The 25,318-nt window shown below is 39.2% G+C and overlaps 1 protein-coding gene across 3 annotated transcripts in view; it reads right to left on the bottom strand.

The window, feature by feature from the left end:
- slc4a4a (solute carrier family 4 member 4a) overlaps window positions 1-25,318 on the bottom strand; it is a 65,677-nt gene that overhangs the window by 23,988 nt on the left and 16,371 nt on the right. For 2 of the 3 annotated variants that reach the window (XM_029439025.1, XM_029439023.1), the window contains exons 5-9: window positions 16,883-17,018; window positions 14,586-14,746; window positions 12,228-12,380; window positions 7,833-7,909; window positions 1,101-1,258 (exon numbers count right to left, since the gene is read on the bottom strand). In XM_029439025.1, the coding sequence (XP_029294885.1) occupies window positions 1,101-1,258; window positions 7,833-7,909; window positions 12,228-12,380; window positions 14,586-14,746; window positions 16,883-17,018 (685 nt within the window). Of the gene's footprint in view, window positions 1-1,100; window positions 1,259-7,832; window positions 7,910-12,227; window positions 12,381-14,585; window positions 14,747-16,882; window positions 17,019-17,290; window positions 17,360-25,318 lie in introns of those variants that run through there. The other variant, XM_029439024.1, reaches the window with a different exon arrangement.

Genomic DNA, 25,318 nt, shown 5'->3' with positions numbered 1-25,318 from the left:
GGAAATGTGCAATTTTGAGTTAAGATTTACAGAATCTTTACTTTATCTTTATAACGCTGCAAATGGTTTGCTTTCACAATTTTCAGCTTACCTCACAAGTACTTTTCAAGCTTCATTATATGCGTTTGCTATGAGTATGGCCATGATGGTGACGCATTAGATACAGTCACCATTGCAGAGAAATTCCTTAAGGACATTGTACAACATTTACTAGTTCAACAAAACTACAGAAAACAAAAGTGCTTTAGGTTCCTTGGATACAAAAATACTACAAAAAACAGTTTAGTGTTACTCCTCTAGTTTTATGACAGAACAAATGGTAAAATACAATAAAGGAAACGCCTCTACAAACTAATATAATCTTTTAGATTAACTGTTGAAGACATTTTACATTTGTGAAGCTCATAATATTCCGTTTTTAGAGTCAGATGTTGATTTAACACTATTGGAATGATCGAGTCTTTAAATTACAGAGTTGTGTAAAAACACAAACATAATACCTGACAATAGGACTGTATTCCACATTTGAATGCTGCGCATCTTCATCATCATCGTCAGTTTCTTCTCCACTAATGAAAAGTAACCTTGAGTGCTAGGATGCTGTTATAGGCCACTCTCACTGCCACACCCCTTTTTGCCAAATGTCATGAAGACCAACACGCACCTAAAACACCAAAACACTCGACCTCCATGCAAAGTTTCAGCCTCCACGGGCGAAAAACTGTGGCCGCCGAAGGGTGGAGGAAAGTTTTGTGGATCAACTGAAGGAGACAGAGTGACCAGTAGAGCTGCTGGTCCCAGCTAAAAAGATAGCTGACATTTGGTACAGCCCTACCTGACAATATCATGCAATCCACTTTTTTGTTCATTGGCAATTGTGTCCACTAGTGTTTATATACGTCTGCACTTTAAATGCATATTTTCAGACTTTTTTACATGATATTAAGTGTTTTTCCCAGATTTCGGTCATTGTTATGAAACCTTAAAATATCTGAGTTGCACCCAGACAACTGTCTCAATTCTGGACTGATGCATCATCCTACACTAAACTTTAGCTCCTATTTATGTATTTCTGGAGTTCAGACACAAATCTCAGCCACCTTGTGGGAACAGGAACCTCTGTTAAGGCTCCCAGCATCACCGCTTGCTGCAGACGAACAAACGCCACAAATGGCGAGTCCAGGAAGTCCACCTCCCCCACCAGCACGTTGGAGGCCTCGGCGTCTCTCGGCAACTTCTTCATGAACTTGTTCCTCAGCTGAAAGTACAAAAGAGGAGAACAGGAGGAGACATTAAATGTTATGTTCACACCAGCAAGCTACCCAACACTGAATTAAACAACCTATATCAAACAAGACAATCCCATTCAGCTTAAATACCAAACCCGGAGGCTCCCGTCGTATCTAAATAAGGAACAAGTGGTAACATGAGGTCTGTATTTCTTTCTGTCATGGCCACGGTAAGAGCTGGAGGTCAGACGCCTGCTGAGCTCCACAGGTTCAACCTTTTATTTTACATTAAAGTCCTGCAATTGTGTTTTTGAGGAGCTGTTTTAACGTTTTACCCTCTGACCTACCATAGGTTACTTCTTTCTGTTCTTGGTACCCGCGCTGTTTTTGCTCCACAAAATTGAAAATTACGTGGCGCAAGAACATATCTCTTTGTACTTGTGTTGGCAATAAAAATTGGACTGAGAAGACAGAAGCACACGAGCAATGTTATGCCAAAATGAAAATTGCACTGAACAAAACCTCAAACCTGTCAGCCAATAATGGTAACATTTCATCTGTTGTAGCCTAATAGCGGTTTTATTTAGGCATATTTTTAACTATTCTTAGTATAATATTGTAGCATGTTTCATTCGTGTGTCTTCTTGATACTGCAGTTAATAAACTTAACATTTTTAAGTGAAATTCCAACACCAAAAGCTGAGCGTAGAGCCCAGAGAAACCTGAACTCCCCACATCACTGCTAAACAAGTTGACATCTTTGCATGAGTTGTGGTTCACATTTCTTTAACTGCCACATGCAGCAATAAAAAGCCATTCAGATGCCTATTCCTCCCCATTCATACACTTCAGCGTGGGTTAAGAAACTATCGTCACAATCGTATTTGCTTGATAAAATGTTCCATATGATAAAAAGTAGTGGCATGTTTATGAGCAGATTGAGATCATTAATAAATAGAGCTTCAAAAGACAACGAACCATAATAATAATAATAATCAAGATAAGATTGTCAAGGAAAACTACCGTGTTATATATTAACCTCAAAACAGCAGGAATCATTTACTAAAGACGCAGACCTCGGTGCCCTGGATGGTCACATACAAATCTGTTTTACACCAATGTCAGTTTGAATTATATTATTTTCTTCAACATTTTAAGTTGAATTGATTGATTAACCATACTGACAATGTTCTTACCTTCCATTACATGTTTGAGTAACATAAAGGTTTAAGTTAAATAACAACTACAACAACCATCAATAAGTAACAAAGTTACTATTGTATTTAATGCCTTATAGTAAATATGGTGCAATAAAGACAATTATACCCTGTTCCCAACTAAAATAAGCATGTACAGTATACATGGGCTTTTCTATACAGGAGAACTCGTTTCCCATTGCCAGTAGACAGTTATGCTTTTCTGTTTTATTTCTGACGTCATGGTAACTGGAAGCAGGGTTAGTAAACAGTGGAAATGGTATTTTTTACTTATTTAGTCTCTGGATTGTTGGAACGGTGGAAAGATCAACAAAGAGCGTTTTGATGAGTTTATTTTGTATCTGTCGAGTTTGAATGTTTGTGTTTTTCGACGATCCGTGAGGTGAAATGAGTGTTTCTGTCAATGAAGTCTGGAGCTTTGAGGAGAGCATATAACGCCTGTTTGTTTCACATTCAGTTCATTTTGACCAAACTGGAGTTGTTTGTTTTGTATGTTAACGCATTTGTATAATTGTCCATCTCCCTGATTTTATTCATCATATATTAACTTCAACAATTTTTAGCATTTTAAATTAATAGAAGAATTTGATGCACTTTTATGTATAAAGCCCATTTTAAACCTATACAGATATCCTTAAGATCATTTCAAACAGACTGTTGCAAAGCTGTTTTAAGAGCAAAGAAGTTGACATTTTGGAGAAACAACAAATACACTTCTTATCCGGACAGGCTCCACTGGCTCATTCAGGTAGTAGTTATTATTAGTAGTTTTATTTTGGAGTCTACTGTGGTCACTTATTACATTTACAACCTTACAGATTCTCCATTTATTGTCAATATGTATGCAATATTAAAGCATTCTCTTTCAAAGGGATGAAATTCAATATTTACCAATTTTAACTTAATCTGAGGACAGATGCTATAATTTATGATATAACTTTCACTGGCCACTAGTACACTATCCAATGCTACTACAACCATATGAAGATGCACGATGGATTGTTATGCATTTCATGACAGATTAAAGAAATCAGACGAGTACATCCTCAATTCTCTAACAATCCTGAGGGAAATCTATTAACTGCTATACTAACGAGATCAAGAAGAATCTGTAACGATTCATTACCTCAACTCTGCCTCATTAAGACAATAAACACTTTCATATCCTCTGATTCCAGCAGGGCTGTTCCATATATCTCGCTTTGTTTTCCATACAAAGCTAGCAGTACATATAAAACAATAAAGTGAGGTGAAAAAGAAAGATGGGCTGCAGTTTTGACTTTGTTTGATTAGTTTTTTCTATATTGTTAGGATATTTTTGTCGTAAGGAAATCTGAAATCTATTTAAGGAAGAGTGTGCTAGATAAAAGAAGAGATATCGCGTTCATGAGAATGAGTCGGACAACCTGGAAATATAAAGGTTTGAGTCCGAGAGCAGTTTCATCACTCTGAAATAAAGAGTCCTCATTGGTGCCAACCAACAATAAGAAAATACATTTAAACAAATAGCAAGTATAACCAGGGTAAAAATAACAAAAAGGCTGTCCATCACAAGTCTTCATGCTCGCCAAACCCAGATCATGCACGGGCAGGATCGCTGCCATCAACCTCTCAGAACTGAAACTTGTGACTTTCCTCTGGCAAGAACCAAACAGATCACATTAGAAGCTGTTGAGCTGTGTTGGCAAGAGGTTTGTCTGTAAATGATTGAGTCGAGAGGTTAAACCTGTGTAACTTCACACCCTGACCTGAGTCCGATCACTGCTAATCCACGCCACACTGCCTCCATAAACTACGCACCTGAATCCTTTGTCACACTACATTCTGACCTGGCATGACGCACACATTTATCTCCTCGTAAAACTTGTAAGACATTAAATCACATTTCCTTGTTTTCGTTAAAATGGTGGCACTGTTCAGTGCTCCCTTCTTCTTTAAGGGTGAGTTCACACAACTTCAATAAACATACTTTCTTAATTACCCCTGGTGGACGTTACTGGCGTTTTATTAACCAAAGTTTAAGCATATGTCTGAGATAATATTTCTATAAAGATGTAATGTAAATGTAATGCCATTTAGCTATAATTATGTAGAGGTGGTGGCAGAAATCTCAAAGATGGCCGTCTGAAAAACATGGGAAAATAAAACTGCATGGCACAATACCCGTACAGGCATGTTACACAATATTTGCATAAACTGACCCTTTAAAGTCAAAATCACTGCAGTCAAAAAAACTGCAACAACATTTTCCTTTAAAATGACTATACGCCAGTATCTTAGGCTTTTGTATACATTACTAAAATCTTCAAGATAGATGATGATTTAAGGCATGTAACTTTACAGTGTTCATAATTCAGCACCTAATCTTTCTCCTGAATCTGAATCCACCACTTGTTTCGATCTCCATCTCTCAAAGTTATAAGACATGGGGTCAGTGATCACAGCATGTCGGCCCACAGAGGAAACGTCAGAAATGTATTTATAGGCTGAGTGGGTGTGTAAGAGCTTCAGTTTAGGAGATGTGCATCCTGTCCACATATCTGTCCCACAGGAGGACTTACTGGGTCGGTCTGACCTAATTCTCTTCCCAGGAGCGTTGTCTGGGATGAGATGAACAAATGGCTGCTGTGAACTTTGGTAATCTAACTATTCTGCTCTCAGAATCAATGCAGTTTACAGTTTGATGTAAGCCAGGGGTCGGGAACCTTTTTGGCTGGGAGAGCCATAAATGCCGAATATTGTTTTATGTATTTCCTTGAGAGCCATATATTTAATACATTTGAACGTAACTTTATGCGTGCATTTTTTAAGAATAACACTTCTCCGAGTACTAATAGCAAGTATCAGTGTTTCATTGAACACGGTGCTCTTTTATTAAATAAACTAAACTGCTTACGTTATTTATCTCATTTATGATGCACGTTTCAGTGTTTACTGCACGGGTGTCAAACTCAAGGCAATTATATCGCCGAAGAAAATATCATATCTGTCATAAGTGGCCCGCCGGTTTTGGTAATTAAATCAATGCATGGCACAACCACGGGAACAGACATATGAGGAAGAATCTAAATATGTGAATGAAATGAAAGTTTTTGGAAAGCAAAGGGAAAGACACCACAGATCTCTGGGACGATGTGAGCCTGGACTGTTTGTGCGACATAACGAAGCATCTCACATGTTAAACCTGCAGCTTCAGGGCCGTGTGATCACAGACATGTGTGATGCAGTGACAGCGTTCCAAGCCGAGCTGCCTGTGGGAGACTCTGATGCAGCAGGAAACTTTGGACACTACGTGTCTCCAAACACTGACAAACATCTCCACCTCTGTGTTCCCGACAGCATTCTGCTCATAAACTGAGCGACTGTGCAGCTCAGATATTTAAATTGAACTGCTCAGCAATCCGTCTGCAGTTGACTTAAATATGTTCCATATCTTTTTGCACTTTATCCAATATGTGTATCCTGTTCAATAAATGTGGACCGTGTTTGGCCCTCCCTGTGATTGAGTTTGACACCCCCGGTCTACTGCTTGCTTTGTGCAGTTTCTCCTCTGCTCGGTTTCGCGAAGGGCGGGGCTACGCCCCCTACACACACACACACACACACACACGTGTGAACACACCTTAACCTACAGCCAGAGACAGAGCGGAGGAAAGGAGAGGGGAGAACTAAAAACAAATCGGCCGCTAAATGTTTTACTTTAAAATGACACAATATAATTATGTATTACTTGTTAATCATGTTAAAAAATGTCAGCTCAAAATTGTCTGCGAGCCATATTGCGTTATCAAAAGAGCCATATATGGCTTGCGAGCCATAGGTTCCCGACCCCTGATGTAAGCGTTCAGAAAACCCCCAAGGCCAGCTCGCTACAACAGCAGCCCTCTGCAAAAGAACGTAATCTACAAGTTAATTTGTTTTGCCGCTAATCCAATTTTCAAAAGTCATACATCCACTGATTTAAGGAATTTAAAAGGTCCCATATTGTAAAATGTGATATTTCCTGTCTTTTTATTATAAAGCAGGTCAAGGTGCTAGATAAATCTGCAAAGGTATCGAAACGCTCAATCCACGGAGAAATGCACACAGCACACACTCAGAAACTGTGCCTTTAAACGAGCCGCCATGACTTCCGTTAGGCTGTGATGTCACAACTATACAATGTATTGGTAGGAAGTGCCGCTACAGTGCCGTTACAGACATTCCCCAGTTGCAGCGATGGTGCAGAGACACTGAAAGACCCGGAAACACTGACCAATAAAGAGCAGACCTGGGTTTATCGGTGGGCTTAAAGAGACAATTCTAATATCACAGCTTCAGAAGATGAAATGGTAAATATTGTAGGTGCTACATAGTTTCATCTGCTGCACAAATGACGGAAATTCATTGATAAATACAGGGAGAAAGTCGTCCAATATCTCCTCTGAGTGTGACAGATAATCTATTGCACACTGTAACGTAAAGATGGAGTGGACTGGAAGAGTAAAAACATGTGTTTGGGTGTGTACCTTCCAGTGTAACTCAGTCATTGATTTATCATTGAGTTGTCTGCCTGTTATTCATTATAGAGGATCCTAAGCCTAAGCGTCATCATCGCTGCAACAAAACCTCCACACTGACCATTAAAGGAAAAGTTTATTCAGATTTTCTAGTGACTCTCAACAAACTGTTAAGCCAAGTAGAGATATTACATAAGCAACTATTTTTACAGACTTGGCTGCGGCAGGTTCAGAGCAGCTGCAGCAGGCTGGCTGATGACGACAGTGGTTGGAACAATGTACTTTACACAATCTTATCTCTGCTCTGAACCGCCGCCACTGTCTGCTCTGACTGGTTTCTGCACCTCTGCAGTGGTTGAAGCTACATCAGGCTAACACGTTAGCTTTGCAATGCCAGCCTGCGATTTTGTCACTGTGGTCGAGCTGTACTTGAAAGGCATTTGCTTGAGACGTCATTACAAATAGACTATTGATAAATGATTGACACTTCTCACGTTTACCACCCCTTTTGATTTTCAGTCGGAAAAAAAGCATTCCAGATATGCTGGAAAAACCCAATTTTACATCTATTGCCCCTTTTAAAAGGTTGTTAATGAGCCCAAAAATAAATACTCGATTGACAAACTAATTTAAGTTAAAACTACATTTTTTATTATTAATTATCTCGATAATTCATTGATTTATCTGATATGTATCCAACTCTGGCAATATTTCTCTTAGAGATTTTTAAACATCGATTGTTTTGTAGTGCATTTTAAATGTGCAGGATAATGACAGAGAAAACAGAAACACCTCCAGAAACCCATCAGCTTCATATTCAAAAGTAATAAAACATTTCTACTTTTCTCTGATAACAAAATAGATTTCCGCTCATCAGGCCGACTCACCTGCTCTTTTTCCGGTTTGTCAGAAATGTCGTTCAGGCTGCTGGAGGTCAGGTTCCGGTGAGTTGTGGTCGGACTATCTGTTAAAAACACATCAGCCCTGTGTAGTTAGATCCTGGTGAAGGTGAAGCTGGGCTAAGAACTGAATTGGAGGTAAAAAGGGACGGCAGAGACCAAAGTAAAGACAGTGGCCCAGACAGTTTGCTCCCCATTCAGCGTCGCAAAGAATACCAAGGCAACAGAGATCAAAAGCATTAGGAGATTTCAGTCACCATCAACTAACACCAGAGGACAAATTCCTTACTACTTGATCACTGTCCAAGCTGAAAACATCTTTCACTCAGATGTTCACTGGCTGAAAGGAATAGTAACTGGTCGACATGAAAATGTTATCCGGCCGTTCCATGCAAAGAACTGAAATTGGTAATCAGAACGTTAAGCACCAACAATGTTGTGTTGTACAGCCTGCCCTACAACTCTAAGCTGGTATAAAACCTGCAAACTCTTAGCACAACATCTCAAATGTGCGTATTCAACCATTTACCAAGAATGGCTTTTGATATAGTATTTAGTGCCCTACAGCGCCAAAACTCTATAACATGGTGTCGACTTTATTCTACAACAATATGAAATGATTCTTTCTCTAAGCTGTTTCTGCTTGTGTGATATTAACTAGGATAACAAAAGCAGTGCTTACTTTTTAAAACTACGTAAAAAAGCAATTTTCATTTTGAGCGTCCATCCTTACTCGATCACAAGCTTTACTGAATATCTGATTATCTTCACATCAAAGTCGAAGTGCTTTCCTTATCTGAGGCAGGTGAACAGCAGACTCTGATTGATGCTCTGCTGACTTTTTGTTTCAGCTCGTCAACTCCAGTATCACAGATCTGACAGCAGAACGTGACCTTACTTCCGTCCTGCAGCTGTCAGGGATAAGAGCGGTATCCAGAGCGGTACATATCCCAAGAAGAGCAAATTCTGATGCCACTGTCACCTTTCATACATCTGCCCCCTAAGGATTGTGGGTAATAACATGCTTGTCAGTATGATGCAGCCAGTATAAATGATGAAATCCTAGCACTTGTGTAAAGTAGATAAAGTAATAAAGGGGGTAAAAAACTAAATTTAAAAGGCAAATACATAAGGGATCAAATATCAAATCTTAGGCAAATATAGCTGTAAAGTCTTGGAGGAAAGAAACTTAGAGAGTTTGGAAGTTTTGAAGAGGGGTTGTATGAGGTAGTTATCCTTAGTCAGTGTATTACCTTCAGTTGATGGTGGTCGCACACCCCCAGTTTGGACAATCAGACGTTACCGCACGGAAGAAAAGAAATGTACTGTGGGGGCAGCTGCAAGACATATTTTAGCAACCTAAAGAAATCAATATCAGTTTAAGTGTTATATTTAGAATATTTTCCCCGCTTTAACTTGCCGTCATACAGCTATATGGTGTACGCTTCCCACGGGGACTGAAGCCGTTATCTATGCTCTCTTCAAAATTCATTGAAAAAATTTAAAGATTTCCCTCGCAGAACACAGGAGTTGTTTGTCTACTGCTGCCTCGATCGGTTAGTTTGTTCACGTAAGAGCTTAGATGGACATAACGGCTTCAGAAAGGGTTGTCTCAGAGAGGTGGTGAAAATATTCTAAATATAACTTAAACTGATATTGATTTTTTGTTTGGTGGGCCTTTCGTTAAAAGGTGGCTAAAATACATTTAGCTGATGTCCCCGTCCACAGCAGTACATAGTTCAGCTTCTTAGCCCGCACTCCGGTCTGTGTCTCCATCCGGCGTGTCGACCGTCTACTGCAGGTAAGACACCGACTGTGGAGAAGTACCTCATACAACCCCGCTTTAAACATCTGAACTATCCCGTTAAACTGACAGGAACTAAAAACTATTGGATTCCACGACTAAATAAAGCACATGAATGAGTACTAGTGTCCTTGATACATTGGGACAGGGGACATTTTACACTACAGGTTTCATGACTACGTTCAAACTGCAGCTGAACATTTTCCAGTTCGGACTCTTTATTCACATAATGTGATACAAATCTGATGTTTTCGAACAACAAAAAGCTGCACAGTCATATTTTCTAATTCCTGTCACAGGAATTTGCTACAAAAAGAGACACTGAGGCATTGTGTTGGTGTCTTGGCAGCTGAATATTTGGAGTTTTTAAAGATGCCTTAGTTAACCAAAGAGTTCAAATGTGTTCCTTTTGACTTTTGGTTATTGTTTCTGTGCCGCCAAATACGAGCAGTGATTCAGAACTGATCGGTGGTCTGCAGTGTGAACGTAGACTGGGTCCAGTAAACTTACTAAGCCAGTCCATGCTGGTACTCCTTTGGTTCTGCAAGTCCTCCATTGATATGTGACCCGACAGGCAAGTCACAGAGTTGTCAAGAGGACTACGAGCTTTTAGTAGCAGCAGCAGGATATAGAACCCAATCCAGGGAAGCAGGAAAAGAAGGAAACAGAGATGGAAGGGAGAGATGATAGACAAGCCCATTGAGCCAAAGCAAGACATTTGTTAGAACCAAAGTGGTTAAAAGATATGCAAAACATGATTTATATGTCATTTTACAAGCTGTGCAGAGAAGTAAGGTGAGAGGAGGAGTGTCATTAAATCAGGAGACCATGGGTCACTGGAGAGGATTTCTTTGACAGGAGTCAAATTGTATTTTAATAAACTGGAGGATGTACTTTATCCTTGTAAAGTCGTTATAAATTAATGATTATCAGTGAAGCTCGTTATCTCAGGACCTTTTATGTGACGAGTTGCCATTTGAACGGCTCATGAACAGAGGAAGCTTTTCTTTTGATAGAGTCATAAACAGGTTTCAGAAATCTGATAGAAGGTGATAAATAACTTCCCTCTCCAGAGACCCATGGCTGGTAACACAGTGAAACCTCCAGTTACTCAATGTGTTACAATCAAAGCACTCATACATGTGTTGTTAACGTCGACATCAGTGTGCGTCAGGGCTGTCACTTTACTTTAGATCTCCCTGCTTTAGAAACTGATTGAATGTAGGGTTTGTGCAGGTTCCAACAAGTTCAATTTAGGACTTTTTTAGGACCACATGGAATTAAATGTAATACCCGTTTGTATTTTGCAGACATATGGGCCGAAGTATGAAGGAAGTCCCAGAATTACTCTAATGAATTCATTTATTGAATACATTCCAATGAGCCTCTTGATTTTCAGTTAGCACAGAAGATAATTAATTTGAAGACCTATACAATCGTATTTAAGACAATTGTTAAATTAAAGACTTCTTTAGAACCTGCAGAAACCCTGATTAATAAGGTTTTACTTGCAGCTCTGTGCTGCTGTCTGAGGAAAAGATTCATTACTTCCCTTCAATTCCCAAAGGATTTATAACTGAATGAATGTCAATGGGCATTATATGCAGCAGATTGATGTTAAATCTATTTCATATAGCAACTACAATCCAATCAAAATGGCCAATTATGCAGAGTTACTATTGTTTTATTACTTTCACTGCTTTTGAGCTCTTTGCATTATTTTGAATTCAGTGCTCTTAGTAGTAATTTGTCTGGGATAACAAAGTGACAGCCCGCCCTGTGTGGTGAAAAGAGGTTTTACTTTCTACTTTAAATCAAACAGAAACATCAACTAAATTAAATTAAAAAGTTAATGAAGTGAGAATCATATAGATCATATTCATGATCAACTTCAAAGATTCTGATTGCTGTCAATTATAATCTCTCAAATTCTGCGTTAGTCATATCTTTTCAAATTACTGGCTCAGTTTTATGATCCCTCAGATGGCCTTGGACTTCTCTCACTCATAAATTCAGAGTCGAAATTTACTGTGAATGTAGTTAGTACAGTAGGATATAGTGAGAACTTTAAAAGTGCTGTTAGAGTGATGACAACAAACGTTTGTGATGAATTAGCCAAAGACATCTACAAACTTTCATTTCACTAGTTGAATTAAAAAGTTTGAAGATAGTTTAGTGAGAAAGTAGTAGTACTATAGTAGCACTAATAGGAATATTTCAAAAATAAAAGTATAAAGGGCCAATTCTTCTGATTAGGTCTCTAATAAAAAAGGTTTTCCAGCATCTATTAAGAAGCAGCTGGTATTTATTAAGGACGACTAAATGCCACATCAGTGGCTTCATGCAGAGGAGGGCAGCAATGCGTCCTTTATCGCACTGTGACATTCCTCACTGCCTTCAAAACTCACCTCAGACTAACTTCAGGTATAATAAACCCAGTAATGCAGGTACGTACAGCTAAATCTACTAAAGGAGTAAATCGCTCTTTCACTTTTTTTCTTTGCATCATTTAAAAACAGAAGAAGACTGCACCACACTGGCATCAGTATTACCGTTTTCCTGGTTGGAAAACAGCCTACTTGCACTGGAGACCGTCTTGCCGATGTCCGCCAGAGAGCGCAGGTTGGACTTCTTGGTCTGGTGACGATGTTTCCGTAGCAACGTGTACATCACTTTGTCCTTCAGCTCTGCTTTCAGCTGACCGATCTCTATTTGGTTGTCAGTGATCATCTCTGAAGGTGCAGACAGGGGAGAGAGAAGGAAGAAGGTGAGGAGAGAGGACTCCAGTCTTTTTCTGGAGGGAAGAATGCTTAACACCCTGACAACAACCAGTCAAAGGATCTGCATTACAATCAATGGTGGAATGTAACAGAGTACATTCACTCAGGTACAATACTCAAATACATCTCACAGGAAAATAATGTATTTTTCGGCCGACTAAATGTATCCGACAGCTTACTTTACAAATTAAGATTGAAACTTTCAGTAGCTGCCTCAATTAACTTCACAATGTTGTTTAGATTTGCTGCTTTTCCTTTTAATCATTTATTTAAATTATTAATATTTTTCATTTATTTGTAATCGTTTTTGAATATTTACTATTGGTTGGACAAACCAAGCCTTGCGAACATGAACGTATGAGTAATAATGAGTCACAGGGGACATTGTTCAACATTGAGACTGCTTTTACATTAATACTTATATGTTTTTCTGATTATACAAACATATTTTTACTTAAATAACATTTTCATTGCACTGGTGGTATTTTTAATTAAGTAAATGATCTGAATACCTCTTCAACTACTGCTTACAATTCATTTTGTCAGACCAACAGTTAAAAGTGACTTTCATTTGAAAAAAAGGCAACAAAACTTGGAGTTTTGACTTCATATGCAACACAGACAATTTCATAATTTATCAGGAATTGTTAGGTTCTATTAATGCACTGATTGTTTCAGCACATAACTTCATTGTTACATGTATTCATCAACAATTTGGAGAGGAAAACATCTTGTTCTAAAGTTCTGAGAAGCAACAATACTTAAAATGATAAATGAATAAATAAACTAACACACATTGTTTTGTGAAACATGTTGCCGTTCTGCTATTCCATCCCATAATGTTTTAATTTTAGATCTATTTTTTCCTTTCATGCAGCACCCAACAGCATTAATTTAGTAACAACTCAGATCAAATATGTGAGTGGATGTAAAAAATCTATTCACTCTTGTAAGGACTCAATTAGTGCCACCCAGACTGTAATGCTCCGGTATGAAAGCCTTTGTGGCATCATAAATCGGCTCAATCAAAAGGTCTTGGCTATTTTTAAAAAGAAGGTCAGAAGCCTGAATGCTGACAGATAGCAGCCTCGGGGAGTTTCTCTTCTTGTGGAGGGAAAGTGCTGTTAATGGCCCATCAGTCAAGTTGGCCGGCCTCAAAGCAAGAGGCCAAGCTCCGCTCGGGCCTGCACAGTCCATGCAGCACACTCAATTACATCACATTAATCACTCCCAAGTGGTAACTCTTCCTCCTGCTCCCTCATGCAGACACAAACGAAGAGGGTTGGCTGTCCTCAAATTAGGAAGTTTATGTGTGACTGTTACAAACTACTATTCGAATCCCTCAGTGTTTTAATATAAAGTACAGTAGTTGGCTGGAAACGACTTTGGACTTGACCTTTTGCTTCACTTAAAGCAAAGAAGTGGAAGGAAGGAAACCTCTGAGCCCTGAGTGATGTGCATCAATCTATAAACCTGCACGCAACACTACAGACCAGCTCTGCTAACACTGTACATCGCAGAGCAGACAAAATCAAACTGGCAGATGGGTTCTCTGCTGACCTTCAACAGTTAAACAAATAAAAAGACTTCTACGCATTAAAAACACCTACACAATACTTTGCATATTTTGTAATATTCACTTGAATTTTAGTGATTATATGACATTTAAAAAAAATGAATCTTTCTGCAAACATAATGACGGAGCGACTGTTTCATAATGAAAAAACAAAAGGTTTAGTTTTTATCTATTTTCTACGAATGTTATTCGTCAGTGGGGTTTAATTTGTTTCACCAAATATTTGCTCTTGGCAATTAAAGCATCATTAAAGTTGGTATGGTTATGTTTAGGCACATTAAAGTACTTAATTAACTAAATTAAACGGGTCTCTTCCAAGTCCCCCGACTTTATGGACATACATTTCTAAATGTGTGTTCTTTTAATGATTCTGGTTTTGGTCAAGCTTTGTAAAAACACTAACTTCATGCATAAGAGTGAAGTGCACAGTGTCAAAAACGTCCTGCATTGTACCTAAACCTGAACATAACCTAGGGGGGGATTACGTTTCCACCAGAAACAAACTAGCCAATGCAAATGAACTGTAAAGCAATTCATCTTGCTACAGGTATAAGTTGACTGGTGACCTGCGGCCAACTTACCAACAACCTGAGGTAGAGTGGAAGCTTCCATGTCCAGCATGATGGTGCCCTTCTCTATGCACGTCCGCAATTCAAAAAGGCTATGTAAGGACAGCGTGGCCACGTGGGGTTTACTCCAGCGTTCACCTCCTTTCTCTACCTTCTCCTCAAACTTGATCCACCTGGAGGGATGAAAAGGGAAGAACAAGGACTGGATTAAACTGGGCACTCAACAGGCAATAACAGTACATGGCCATATTCAAACAGGTAGATATTAATATCTTTCAGGCCATAGTCTTGTCAGTAATTACAGTATTTGGAAGTGCAATTCAGCACAAGCATTTAAAAAAGTATGTAGAAATGTGGAAAGTTAATGATAAATTGTCAAATGTGTATACATTCATGCAATTTGGTCAAGTAAATGGTAAAACTACATTTTCCTTTTACTACTACTTTAATACCAGCACTTCAAAACTGTTTCTTTGTCACTCAATTCATGTTGTTAATCATTAAAGCCTCATGAAGTGTTGTCTGATGCACACCAGGTAAACAGGTGCATAGAAGAAATTACTGCTAAAGGTCTACTGACTGGGCAGTAAGTGTGTGGGAATTAAATATTTATTTGGTTTATGGTTAAGGTAAAGTGATCAGTTCCTAAATCCAAAATAAGTATTATCATTTCTACTTTCTTCATGTATCTTTTTCCTCACTCCCCCTCCCTCAGAGTCAGGGAGATGAGAAACTGAACTGGTACTGAGAAGTTGTTTCTATACCAGGGTTTTATTTGGCCAGTTGTGACTGCCAAAATTGCACTTGGGGGACAGCCAGCACTACCCAGCACTTGTGAGATCTTTTATTCATTTTGAGTCCACTGAGTGCACTTGCTGAGACCTTGGAATGGGTCTTAATCTCTGCAGTTATTTGCGGAATAATAATTTTGACATAAAAAATGCAGGATTGATTCATTTCACCTTTTGTAAGCAATACATCAACATTAAATAAGTAACAGACACGTTTTTGAAGGGTCGAACTGTTGTCCTCTTTAAACCCTGCTGATCCTCTTGTATTGAATCTTTACTTGCACAATTGTATCGTGGTACTTCTGTCGAAACTCTTGACTGCAGAGAAATCTACCTTTGTGAGGAGACACAGATTTTCTTGTGGACATCACTTACCCTACATGGTTGAGAAACTACTTGTGTCTTTCTACTTGTTTTATGTCTTTTTTTATTGTACGTTTTGTTTGCAATTGTGTTACTCTGAATACCAAATATTGTATATTCTGAGATATGACAATCAATTCCAACTTGTACCTGAAAAACAATAAGTAGATCAAATGTTGGTCTGATTTTAATAATTGGGTTTTTCCCCCAGATGGTTGACATGACATAATCAGAGTGTAATTCCCAAGCCAACCGTGTCAAATGCCATAATGCACTTTCAATGAATTAGCATTTTGACATGTATTTGGTCTAATCCAGGTTAAACTAAGGTTTAATAATGCCTCCCAGTGGGTGGGTTTCTGCACGACTGTCAAACTCTAGTGTCACCTTTTCAATTTCGACATAATGACTCAGTTAGAGTCTATCTGTGCCAATTATTTTGCAACCTAACAATCATTTTCTGTGTGCATCAGGAGCTGGACAAGTGCATCATTATAACTTGGCCTTTCTGGGTAAAAGTAAAAGCACTTTTTAAGTATACTGAAAGACTTTGACAGCAGAGTTCTTCAGTAGAGTTCCTCTGAAAATCATTCGACTAACAGTGACCCAAAATGTAACATCTATCTGCAGGACAATTGGTCAGAGATCAACTCATTTGGAGCCTCAAACAGCAGACCAGGAATCCAGTTTCCCCCTGAGAGAGCTTCACTCATCCAACGCTAATGATTTATAAACAATCAGCCCATCTCTATCCCAACCCATCCCACTAGTGGGCCACACAGGAGAAACCTGTGGAACCCTGTGTGCTCGCCTTTTCAATGTAATGCACACCGCAAATTCCCTGATGTTAGAATAACTTATTTCTTAACTAGCTGAAGTTTACAAATGTGTGTTCAGTTATTTGGCTCTGGTTCGACTGTTAAAAAAACATTTAAAGCTCTAAAGTAACTAGTTTTCTAAGGTGAACATGAAGAATCTTATTTTTACATCTTCAAAATAAAATGAACAGCAAGAATGTTGCTGTGTGGACGACTTCTCACAGTCAACTATGTTCCATGTGTTTAATGATTGAGTGAAAGTCAATGAAGTGGGTTCCTCAGTGCAACTTTAAAATCAAACAGACAGGTAATTTCAGTCCGAGAGTGAGGTCCTTACCTGGCTGTCTCCTTCCACTCCATCTCCTGTCCATCCACCGACAGCAGCTCATCCAACTCAGTGAAGAGTTGAGGGGGCGCCGGGCCGTCATCCTCCTCGCCGAGGATGAAACGGATCCTCTCGGCTGCCGGCGAGACTGCGGAGAGAGGAAAAATACTTCGTTTCTTAGGCTGGCAGTGGTGCCCGTTAGGCAAGGGTTTGGGTACCTCCTCAGCTGGACCTTCCCGTTGACCTCAGGAGGAGGTGGAGGTGGTGGGATTTTCACCATAACCTCCTCTCCTTTCTCTTCTGTGTCCTCTTCCTTTTCCTCCTTCTCCTCTTGGTTATTGTTGTTTTTGGACATCTTTAAAAACTCAGTGACCCCCCCCCTCCCTTTACTCTCCAAACCAGCAAGCTACACAAGCTCACCAGAGTCCCAAAGCAGCAGCTAGAACTTCATTAAAGTCTCGGGTGGAAGTGACAGCCGCTCTCAGCTGCCTGCTCCAGCACTTTGTGCACCAGGTAGGAGGGGGCCGATGGGGTTTAGGGGTCCCCTCAGTGACATAGTCCCCACAGCTAGCCCCTTCTACTGCTCTGCCCCCCCTCTTTACTGTTCAAACAGGCCTTCACCATTGGCCATCCAGCCTTGGCAAGCTGCCCTGGAACCCCTCATTAACAATTAGGAAATGGTTCACAAACTGTCCTATTCTTTAGCAGAGGCTTAGCTTTACTTCCTCTTGTCTTCTCATTTGAATATTTAGAGAGCAACACAAACAGAATTTCAACAGGATTGAGATATGAATTATACTGTTCAGTGCTATTCAAATATGTTGCCAATGGTCGACACCATCATAGCTTTCTCCAACAAGTAGCAATAATATTTGAATTTAAGTGGAGAGCGCACAAACAATCACTACCCCCTTTCATGAAAGCAAGCCCATGCATGTACAACAATGTACACAAAGATTATTGTCATCAGCAAACAGCCACACAAGACCAGTGCATGAAGAATCATTAGAGCAAGTTTTATGAAGAAGCTCACATAAATTAAACAATGAGATCTCTGCTCGGGGAATTAAACTGCTAATGTTTAAGAATTGCTCATTTCTTGTGCACATGATGAATGATGGAGATCGATGTGAAATAATTCTTTCAAAAACGAAACTTAAAAACTGTTTGCCGTGCCTCTAACATTGTCCACTTACCCCGATTTCACTTTGAATTAAATCAAGATTACTTTGGCCAGAAAATACTGCCGACCCAAACCGTGGACTTTTTTACAGCAGATATCTTGACTAAGTTTGAACGTAAAGTCCTTCGTAGGTTCTGAGTATTTACGAGCTACTTTCAATTTAGTGATTTAATAAATCAGTGAATGATGAATTTGGACACAGACTAGGTTTGTACGGGTATGCGGCTATGATCAGAGGTCAGGGTTAAGGAATGTATTATGTCAGTGAAGTCCCCACAAGTACAGAAGCACACATGTGCGTGTGTGTGTGGGTATGGGAGTGATGATAACAAAGCTGCCTGATCTGATTACATAACTAGCTTGCTAACACTGCGGCACCAGAGAGTTGACATATATACATATATATATGTATATATATATATATATACATACACTAATATGTCTAGATATATATATATACAATCTACATAGATATAATTCTACACTACATAACAATATATATACATACGGACATATATATCATATGGGATATAGTGAGACACATAATATATCATAGTAGATATATATCTAACACACATACTATTCCTCTCTTCAAGAGCTAGAGGAGATAGAGGAGAAGGAGAGAGAGTCTCTGTAGATATGAGAGAGGACACATACTATGAGGGAGGGATCCAATAACAGACAGAAGAGGAGAAGGAGAGGAAGATCTAGATAGAGAGAAGACACAAAGAAAGAGAGAGAGAGAGAAACGAAGAGAACAGAGAGAGGAGAGAGAGAGAGAGAGAGGGAGAGAGAGAGAAAGAGAGAGAGAGAGGAGGAGGAGAGAAGAGAGAGACGAGGACACAGACGAAGAGAAGAGTAGAGAAGACGGAATAGAGAGAGAGAGAGAGAGAGAGATAGGAGAGGAACGAGACAGAGAGAGAGCGAAGAGAGACACGAGATGAAGCGAGACAGAGAGAGCTAGAGGGAGAGAGAGAGAGACTAGAAGAGCGATATGAGATAGAACAGATAAGAAGGAGAGAGAGGAGGGAACACAGATGAGGGGAAAGGAAAAGAGAGACAGAGAGAGAAGAGATGAGAGTACAACGTAAACCCTAGATAGAGAGATACGATAGATAGAGAGGATATATACATACATACGACAGAGAGGAGTGATGGTGAGATCTTTCGAGAGCGCTAGAAGAGGAGATAGAGAGAGAGAGAGACCGACAGACATGACCATATATGGTATATGTATATGTCTATATCTCTCTATAGATCTCTATCTCTATATCTATATGTATAGGTATATGCTCATATAGGTATAGGGATATCGAATCTATGGATATGTATATGTATATATATATGTCTAATCTCTATATTATATAGAATATCTCTATATACGTATTGTCTATGTATAGTATCTGTCCTAGCCCCCTATTCGAATATGTGTCTGGATAGTCTCTATGTCCATATCAACACAAAGATAGATTAGATACACATACTCGATGTCTCTGTCGTCTAGGTACATATACATAGCTACACTATCTACCATAGATACAATAGTGGAGAGATGGACAGATACAAGTATGGAGGAGGGTACAGGACATATAGAATAGAGGTCGAGAGGGACACGAGACAGGAGGGAGATAGGTACAGAGGACAGAGAGGGGAAGGGGAAGGGCGAGCAGAGAACAGAGAGAAGATGAGGAGGGGACACGACGACGGAGCAGAGAAGAGAGACGTAAAGAGCGAAAGACAGACAGACAGACAAGATGAAGAGCAGAAGAAGAGACGCCCCCCCCAGACAGGACAGAGAAGAGAGAGAGATGGAGATAGAGAGATAGACATGCAACAGACAAGCAGACGAATCAGACACAGACAGGAACAGACGAGAGAGAGGAGAGAGAGGAGATGGACAGCAGACGACCGACATGAAGAGCGACAGACAGCAGAGAGAGAGATGGAGACAGAGAGAGCGAGAGAGAGAAGACAGAGACAGAGAGAGTAGAGCAGAGAGGACAGAAGAGAGAGAGGAGAGAGATAGAGAAGAGATAGAGAGAGGAAGGAAGAGAGATAGAAAAGATAAAGAGAGAGAGAGAGAGAGAGAGAGAGGAGAGAGAGCACAGAGATAGAGAGAGAGAGAAGATAGAGAGATAGAGAGAGAGAGAGAGAGAGAGAGAGACGGAGAGAGAGAGAGAGAGAGAGAGCTAGAGCAGAGATAGACATACATGACATACAGGCTGTATAATACAGAAAGACAGACAGAATATATCTAGGCAGACTAGTATCGCTAGCCTAGACCATACATACTATCTATATATATATAGAGTAATAGATATATAAGAAAATATGATACATGTAATATATATATATATACATAGAATATACATATATATCATATATATACAGACATAGACATATATAATATATATATACATAGCATATATATACAATAATATATAGATATATATATATATATATATACATACATACACACATATACTATATACAAGAATATATAGATATATCAAGAGATACATAGGTAATAGATATATAGATATAAGTATATATGTGAGTGAGTATAGATATAAGTATAGATAGAACAAGAAGAGAGAGAGAAGAACAGAGAGAGATGAGAGAGAATAGAGAAGAGAGAGGAACAACAGAACACAACACAGAGAGGGAGAGAAGAGAGAGAGATAGAGAGAATAGAGAGAGAGAGAGAAGAGACAGAACAGAGGAGAGAGAGAGAGAGATAGAGATATAGATAGAGAGAGAGATATGATAGAGAGATAACACATATGATAGATAGATATATATACACACACATACATATATATATATATATATATATATATATATATATATATATTAAATTATAGTTAATAATAATATATTATATATAAATAATAATATATATATAAATAATATATATAAATAATATATATATATATATATAAATAATATAATATATATTTATTAAATTATAGTTATTCAGTCTTTCCCTCGGACTATTAAGCTTGCCATAGAAACCCAGAGAAAATAAAAAGTTAGCAGGCTGTGGCAGATACCAGATATGCCATCCTGCTCTTAAATGAAGACTTCATTAAAATATCTGCATCACAGAGGAAGAACAATAATCCAGTTTGAGTCTATAATAGACTCTGCAGGTGAAATTTAGACATTTACCGGTACATACACACCACACTCACGCATTACATTGAGCCATTCAGTCAGTCAGTCAGCAAGTAAGTGGTCAACAGGTTTCAACAGTTTCCCCTTGTGTTTTTTGCAGCACAACAACAACAGCAGCAGGTACGAGACAGACAAGCAGCCGTAAGATTACTATGTGAGGGATAAACTGTCTGCTGGCACACACACACCCACCCATCCACCCACCCACCCACCCACACACACAGCCACACACCCACACCTTGTTTAATAACACCTTTGGTGGAATAATTTACATGTGCGTTTCACACATTTAGCTGACACTTATAGCCACAGTAATTTTAGCTGATTACAGTAAACAGTTAAAACAGGCTTTAAATACCTATATGGCAATAATTGCATGCAAACAATTGCAAGCAGTGCAGGGAGGGAGCCTCGGCGATGTAGGCTCAGGCTGCAGTTAAATAAATAGAAGTGGTAAAGGAATACAGCAACAGCAGGGCAGAACAGGTGTTTTCCTTTCAAGAAGCAGCATGAAATGTTTCATCATAACAATGCAATTATGATAAAACAATACACAAATAAACATTTTGTTTTCTTCCCTATAGAATCAAGGTTGAATACATCCTGCTGAAGGAAACAAATTATTTCAGCAGAAATAAATGTTGGCAAAAGTTAAAAAAACGCTACCTTACACCGAGTGTTTACTATGTACTATTACTAATTACAGATTGAAATTTAGCTTTCACAATATTTCATGATAATGAAATGAGCAGGAGGGAAGAAGAGAAGAACTCCTGTCCAAGGAAATCCAAAATATGTGGACATTTGAAATAGTATTGTGCCCAAAAATATAGATTAAAAATGATTTATCTGAAGCTTCTTGTAATACAGTGTAGGGATGTCAAGAGTGTAAAACATTTTATCCAAGAGAACTATTCAAATTCCTTCAGGAGAAACTCATGCTGCCTCTCCAGCAAAAACTCGAGCTGGTAACATCCACAGTGTTGGTGCTAAGAGAAAGGTGGGAGGGTGGGTGAGAAGGGTTAGGGGGTGAGGCTCAGTGCAGAGTGAAAGCAAAGAGGGTGAGCGCAAGCACGAAAAGGAGGGATAGAGATGAAAATCCCATCGTTCAAATGCAATTTCAAAGCTCTGTGTGCTCTAGCCAAGAGCCATGGGCATACAAAGAGGACTTTGTCCCAGAAGCAGAGGCTCATGGGATAGGGGATGGAGGAAGAATGCCCGCTGCCCGGCAGAAAGCTTAGTGTGACTGCCACTAAAGGTCTGTTTAGTCCCACTCTTGACATGCATCCTACACGAATACCTTCCATACCCTCTGACATTTTTGGAAAAATTCAGCACAGTGTAAGGCTACATAGGGTCTAATAGCACGTTCATTGTTTGTGACTGTACATGCAACAATAATGCAACTCGGCGTCACTCATTCAAAGCATAGAGCGGATCACTGAGAGTACAGGAAATGTTTTCCATGGCACAAAGTCTGAGGTTCAGTATGCAGGGCAGCTAGCACACAGGCAGCAAACAGGGATTGGCTTGAATGCAGAGTAACACCCAGAGGGTGATTCATTGAAAGCCCAGTATTTATACACAGACCATCTAGCTCTGGTATTTTGTTGTGATAGCAGAGGTGGGCAGGTTCTGTTCTGACGAGAACGTAACAAATACTAGCTGGGGGGGACACACAACCTGAAATTAAACAACCTCTGTGCTGTCTGCAGGTAACTGAATGCAAAGCCACATTGTCACTGTGCTTTCACTATAAACAGCCTAATGCAACCTATCACTGCAGGGTCAAGTATTACTCTAAGTTTGTCCCCAGTTTAGCCGTTTGGGAGAGTTAGCAGCCACGATGTTGTGCGTTGTCGGGGACAAATTCCAAGTCTCCACCTCATTAAGTAGTTTAGCTGCAAAGTTGTCAGCTGTGCAAGGCATAACATACTCTGTCTGGGTTTCCGTTTGTGTGTGTGTGTGTGTGTGTGTGTGTGTGTGTGTGTGTGTGTGTGTGTGTGTGTGTGTGTGTGTGTGTGTGTGTGTGTGTGTGTGTGTGTGTGTGTGTAGATAAGCATAAAGTGAGCAGTAAAGTTATAGCTGTGAACGTAGCAGTGCATGTACATATTTTGTAAGTGAATGACTGCTACACTCCCCCGAGCCAAGTTCCTGTGTCTGGCTCGCCACCGAAGGGGGTTAGCCTTGAAGTTAGCAACAACTCTCAGCTCAGGCTCACTTGAGGGGGGCTGACCTTTAAGGTGGACCAACTATTCTCCTTTTAGTGACAAGCCTGCTGTGCTTTTTTATTTTTAACTTTTTAGCTGATAGCATTAAATCAGTCAAAATACTTATTGTCGGTTAACGTTTTAAACGGTTAACTGTTAACATACCTAACAAAAATGAAATGTAAAATTACTTAGGTATGCAAGTGCAATTGCATGACTATATGGAATTCAATTAAAGCCTGTTTTTATTAGGACCCCGTCACCACTATCGGCTGGTAGACTTTTCTTTGCTCTTAGCTCTTCTACTCTTACTCGGTTTAAGTTACTACATTTTTCTTTCAGGGAGGGCGGGGGCAATGGTCGCACTGCCGTTACACAACATCAAGCTATATTCACAGATCATACCATACATCGGCTGCAACAACCCATTGATTATATCAATTAAAATAGATTTAAAAAATGGTTGGCAACAAATGTGTTCATCGATTGGCTGGATCTATGTTATGATGCAAGCTAACACTGATCTATCACAAAACGGAGGGACAACAGACGAAAGGTGTTCATGTACTTTTCATTTTGTATTGTAGTAAAAGCATTGCTACAAGAAGAATAAGTTTTGTTTTTCAGCCCTATAGATAAAGTACGACTGTTGCACTAAAAACCCTGAACTGAGAGGGACAAACGTGTAACTAGAGATACACAGTTGTAATAAGTCCTTAACAATATGTGCTCAGATAACAAAACGAAACAGAATATCCATCAATTGAGGAGTTGTTGCTTTGTTTGGATTGTTAGCTGCAACATTGTTTTATTGTCTGTGGTCGTGATCTGTACACCAGATCTCTGTCTGACAATGGGGTGAGAAGATTTATCAGAAGAGGAACTTAAAGACTGTTCGAGAACCAAAAAATTCAAGTTTCTATCAGTTCTAAAAAGAAGATTCAGAAATAGCACGAGTGAACATTTAAAAAGAAGAAGAACATTCTTCAAAGATCTAAAACATCTGTCGTTAAGATCTTTTGATGTCGGCATCCAAAGTATCAAACAGCAAGACCTTCTTTCCAGGCTCATCATTTTACACCAAAGTCAAGAATCATACAGAAAAATCCATCACAGAACAGAAGATGTTAACATTTCTCCACTGAAATACACTGATCAAGGGGCAATTTGGTGTAAAAAGGGTTTTACTGAAGTACATTAGATGAGGCAAGTGGCCCATAAGTACTGACAACGAAACTTAAACGTTTATAGCTAGTGCGCCTCCTATAAGATATTATGTGATAACACGTAGCCTAAAATCCTTCATACAGGGTGATTTTATCCCAGTCACTGTCTAGAATGAGAAATAATATGGATAGTTTTGACCTACACTCCTAAATGTCCCATCTTACATATACACAAAAACCAAGGGATAAAGAAAGGCTGTGGATGTTTGTGGTTGGGGCACGTTGTGGATCTAAGAGTCAAATCAATGAAGATTAACTCATCATAACAATAACTAATGTCCAGAAAGACAAAGTGCAGCAAAACGATGGCCTTTCAAAAGGTTTACTCTAAGTACTTTATCCAATCAATAGCCAAAGACCTTTTCTACCGATATCATTTATTTTTTCTTATGACACTAACTAATATCTCCTGTCTACCGTGGACAGTCTAGTCTTACAACTCCAGACCTATTTCCAGACTGTTTGCACTGTGCGAGCACGGGAGAAGATTTTACAAAACCTCCCATCACTTTGTGAGGTGTGAAAAAGATAATAATTGTTTGGATTTCTTATACCAAGCATAATCATCAAGGGAAGGCCAGTGAGCCTCATACAGTATATTATAATATACTTTATTTCTCACTGAAAACTGTTTGGATTCTTTCTCGTTACT

This window comes from Cottoperca gobio, chromosome 9, assembly GCF_900634415.1.
Source record: "Cottoperca gobio chromosome 9, fCotGob3.1, whole genome shotgun sequence".
Lineage (NCBI taxonomy): Eukaryota > Metazoa > Chordata > Actinopteri > Perciformes > Bovichtidae > Cottoperca > Cottoperca gobio.
This window is presented reverse-complemented; position numbering and strand designations above follow the sequence as displayed.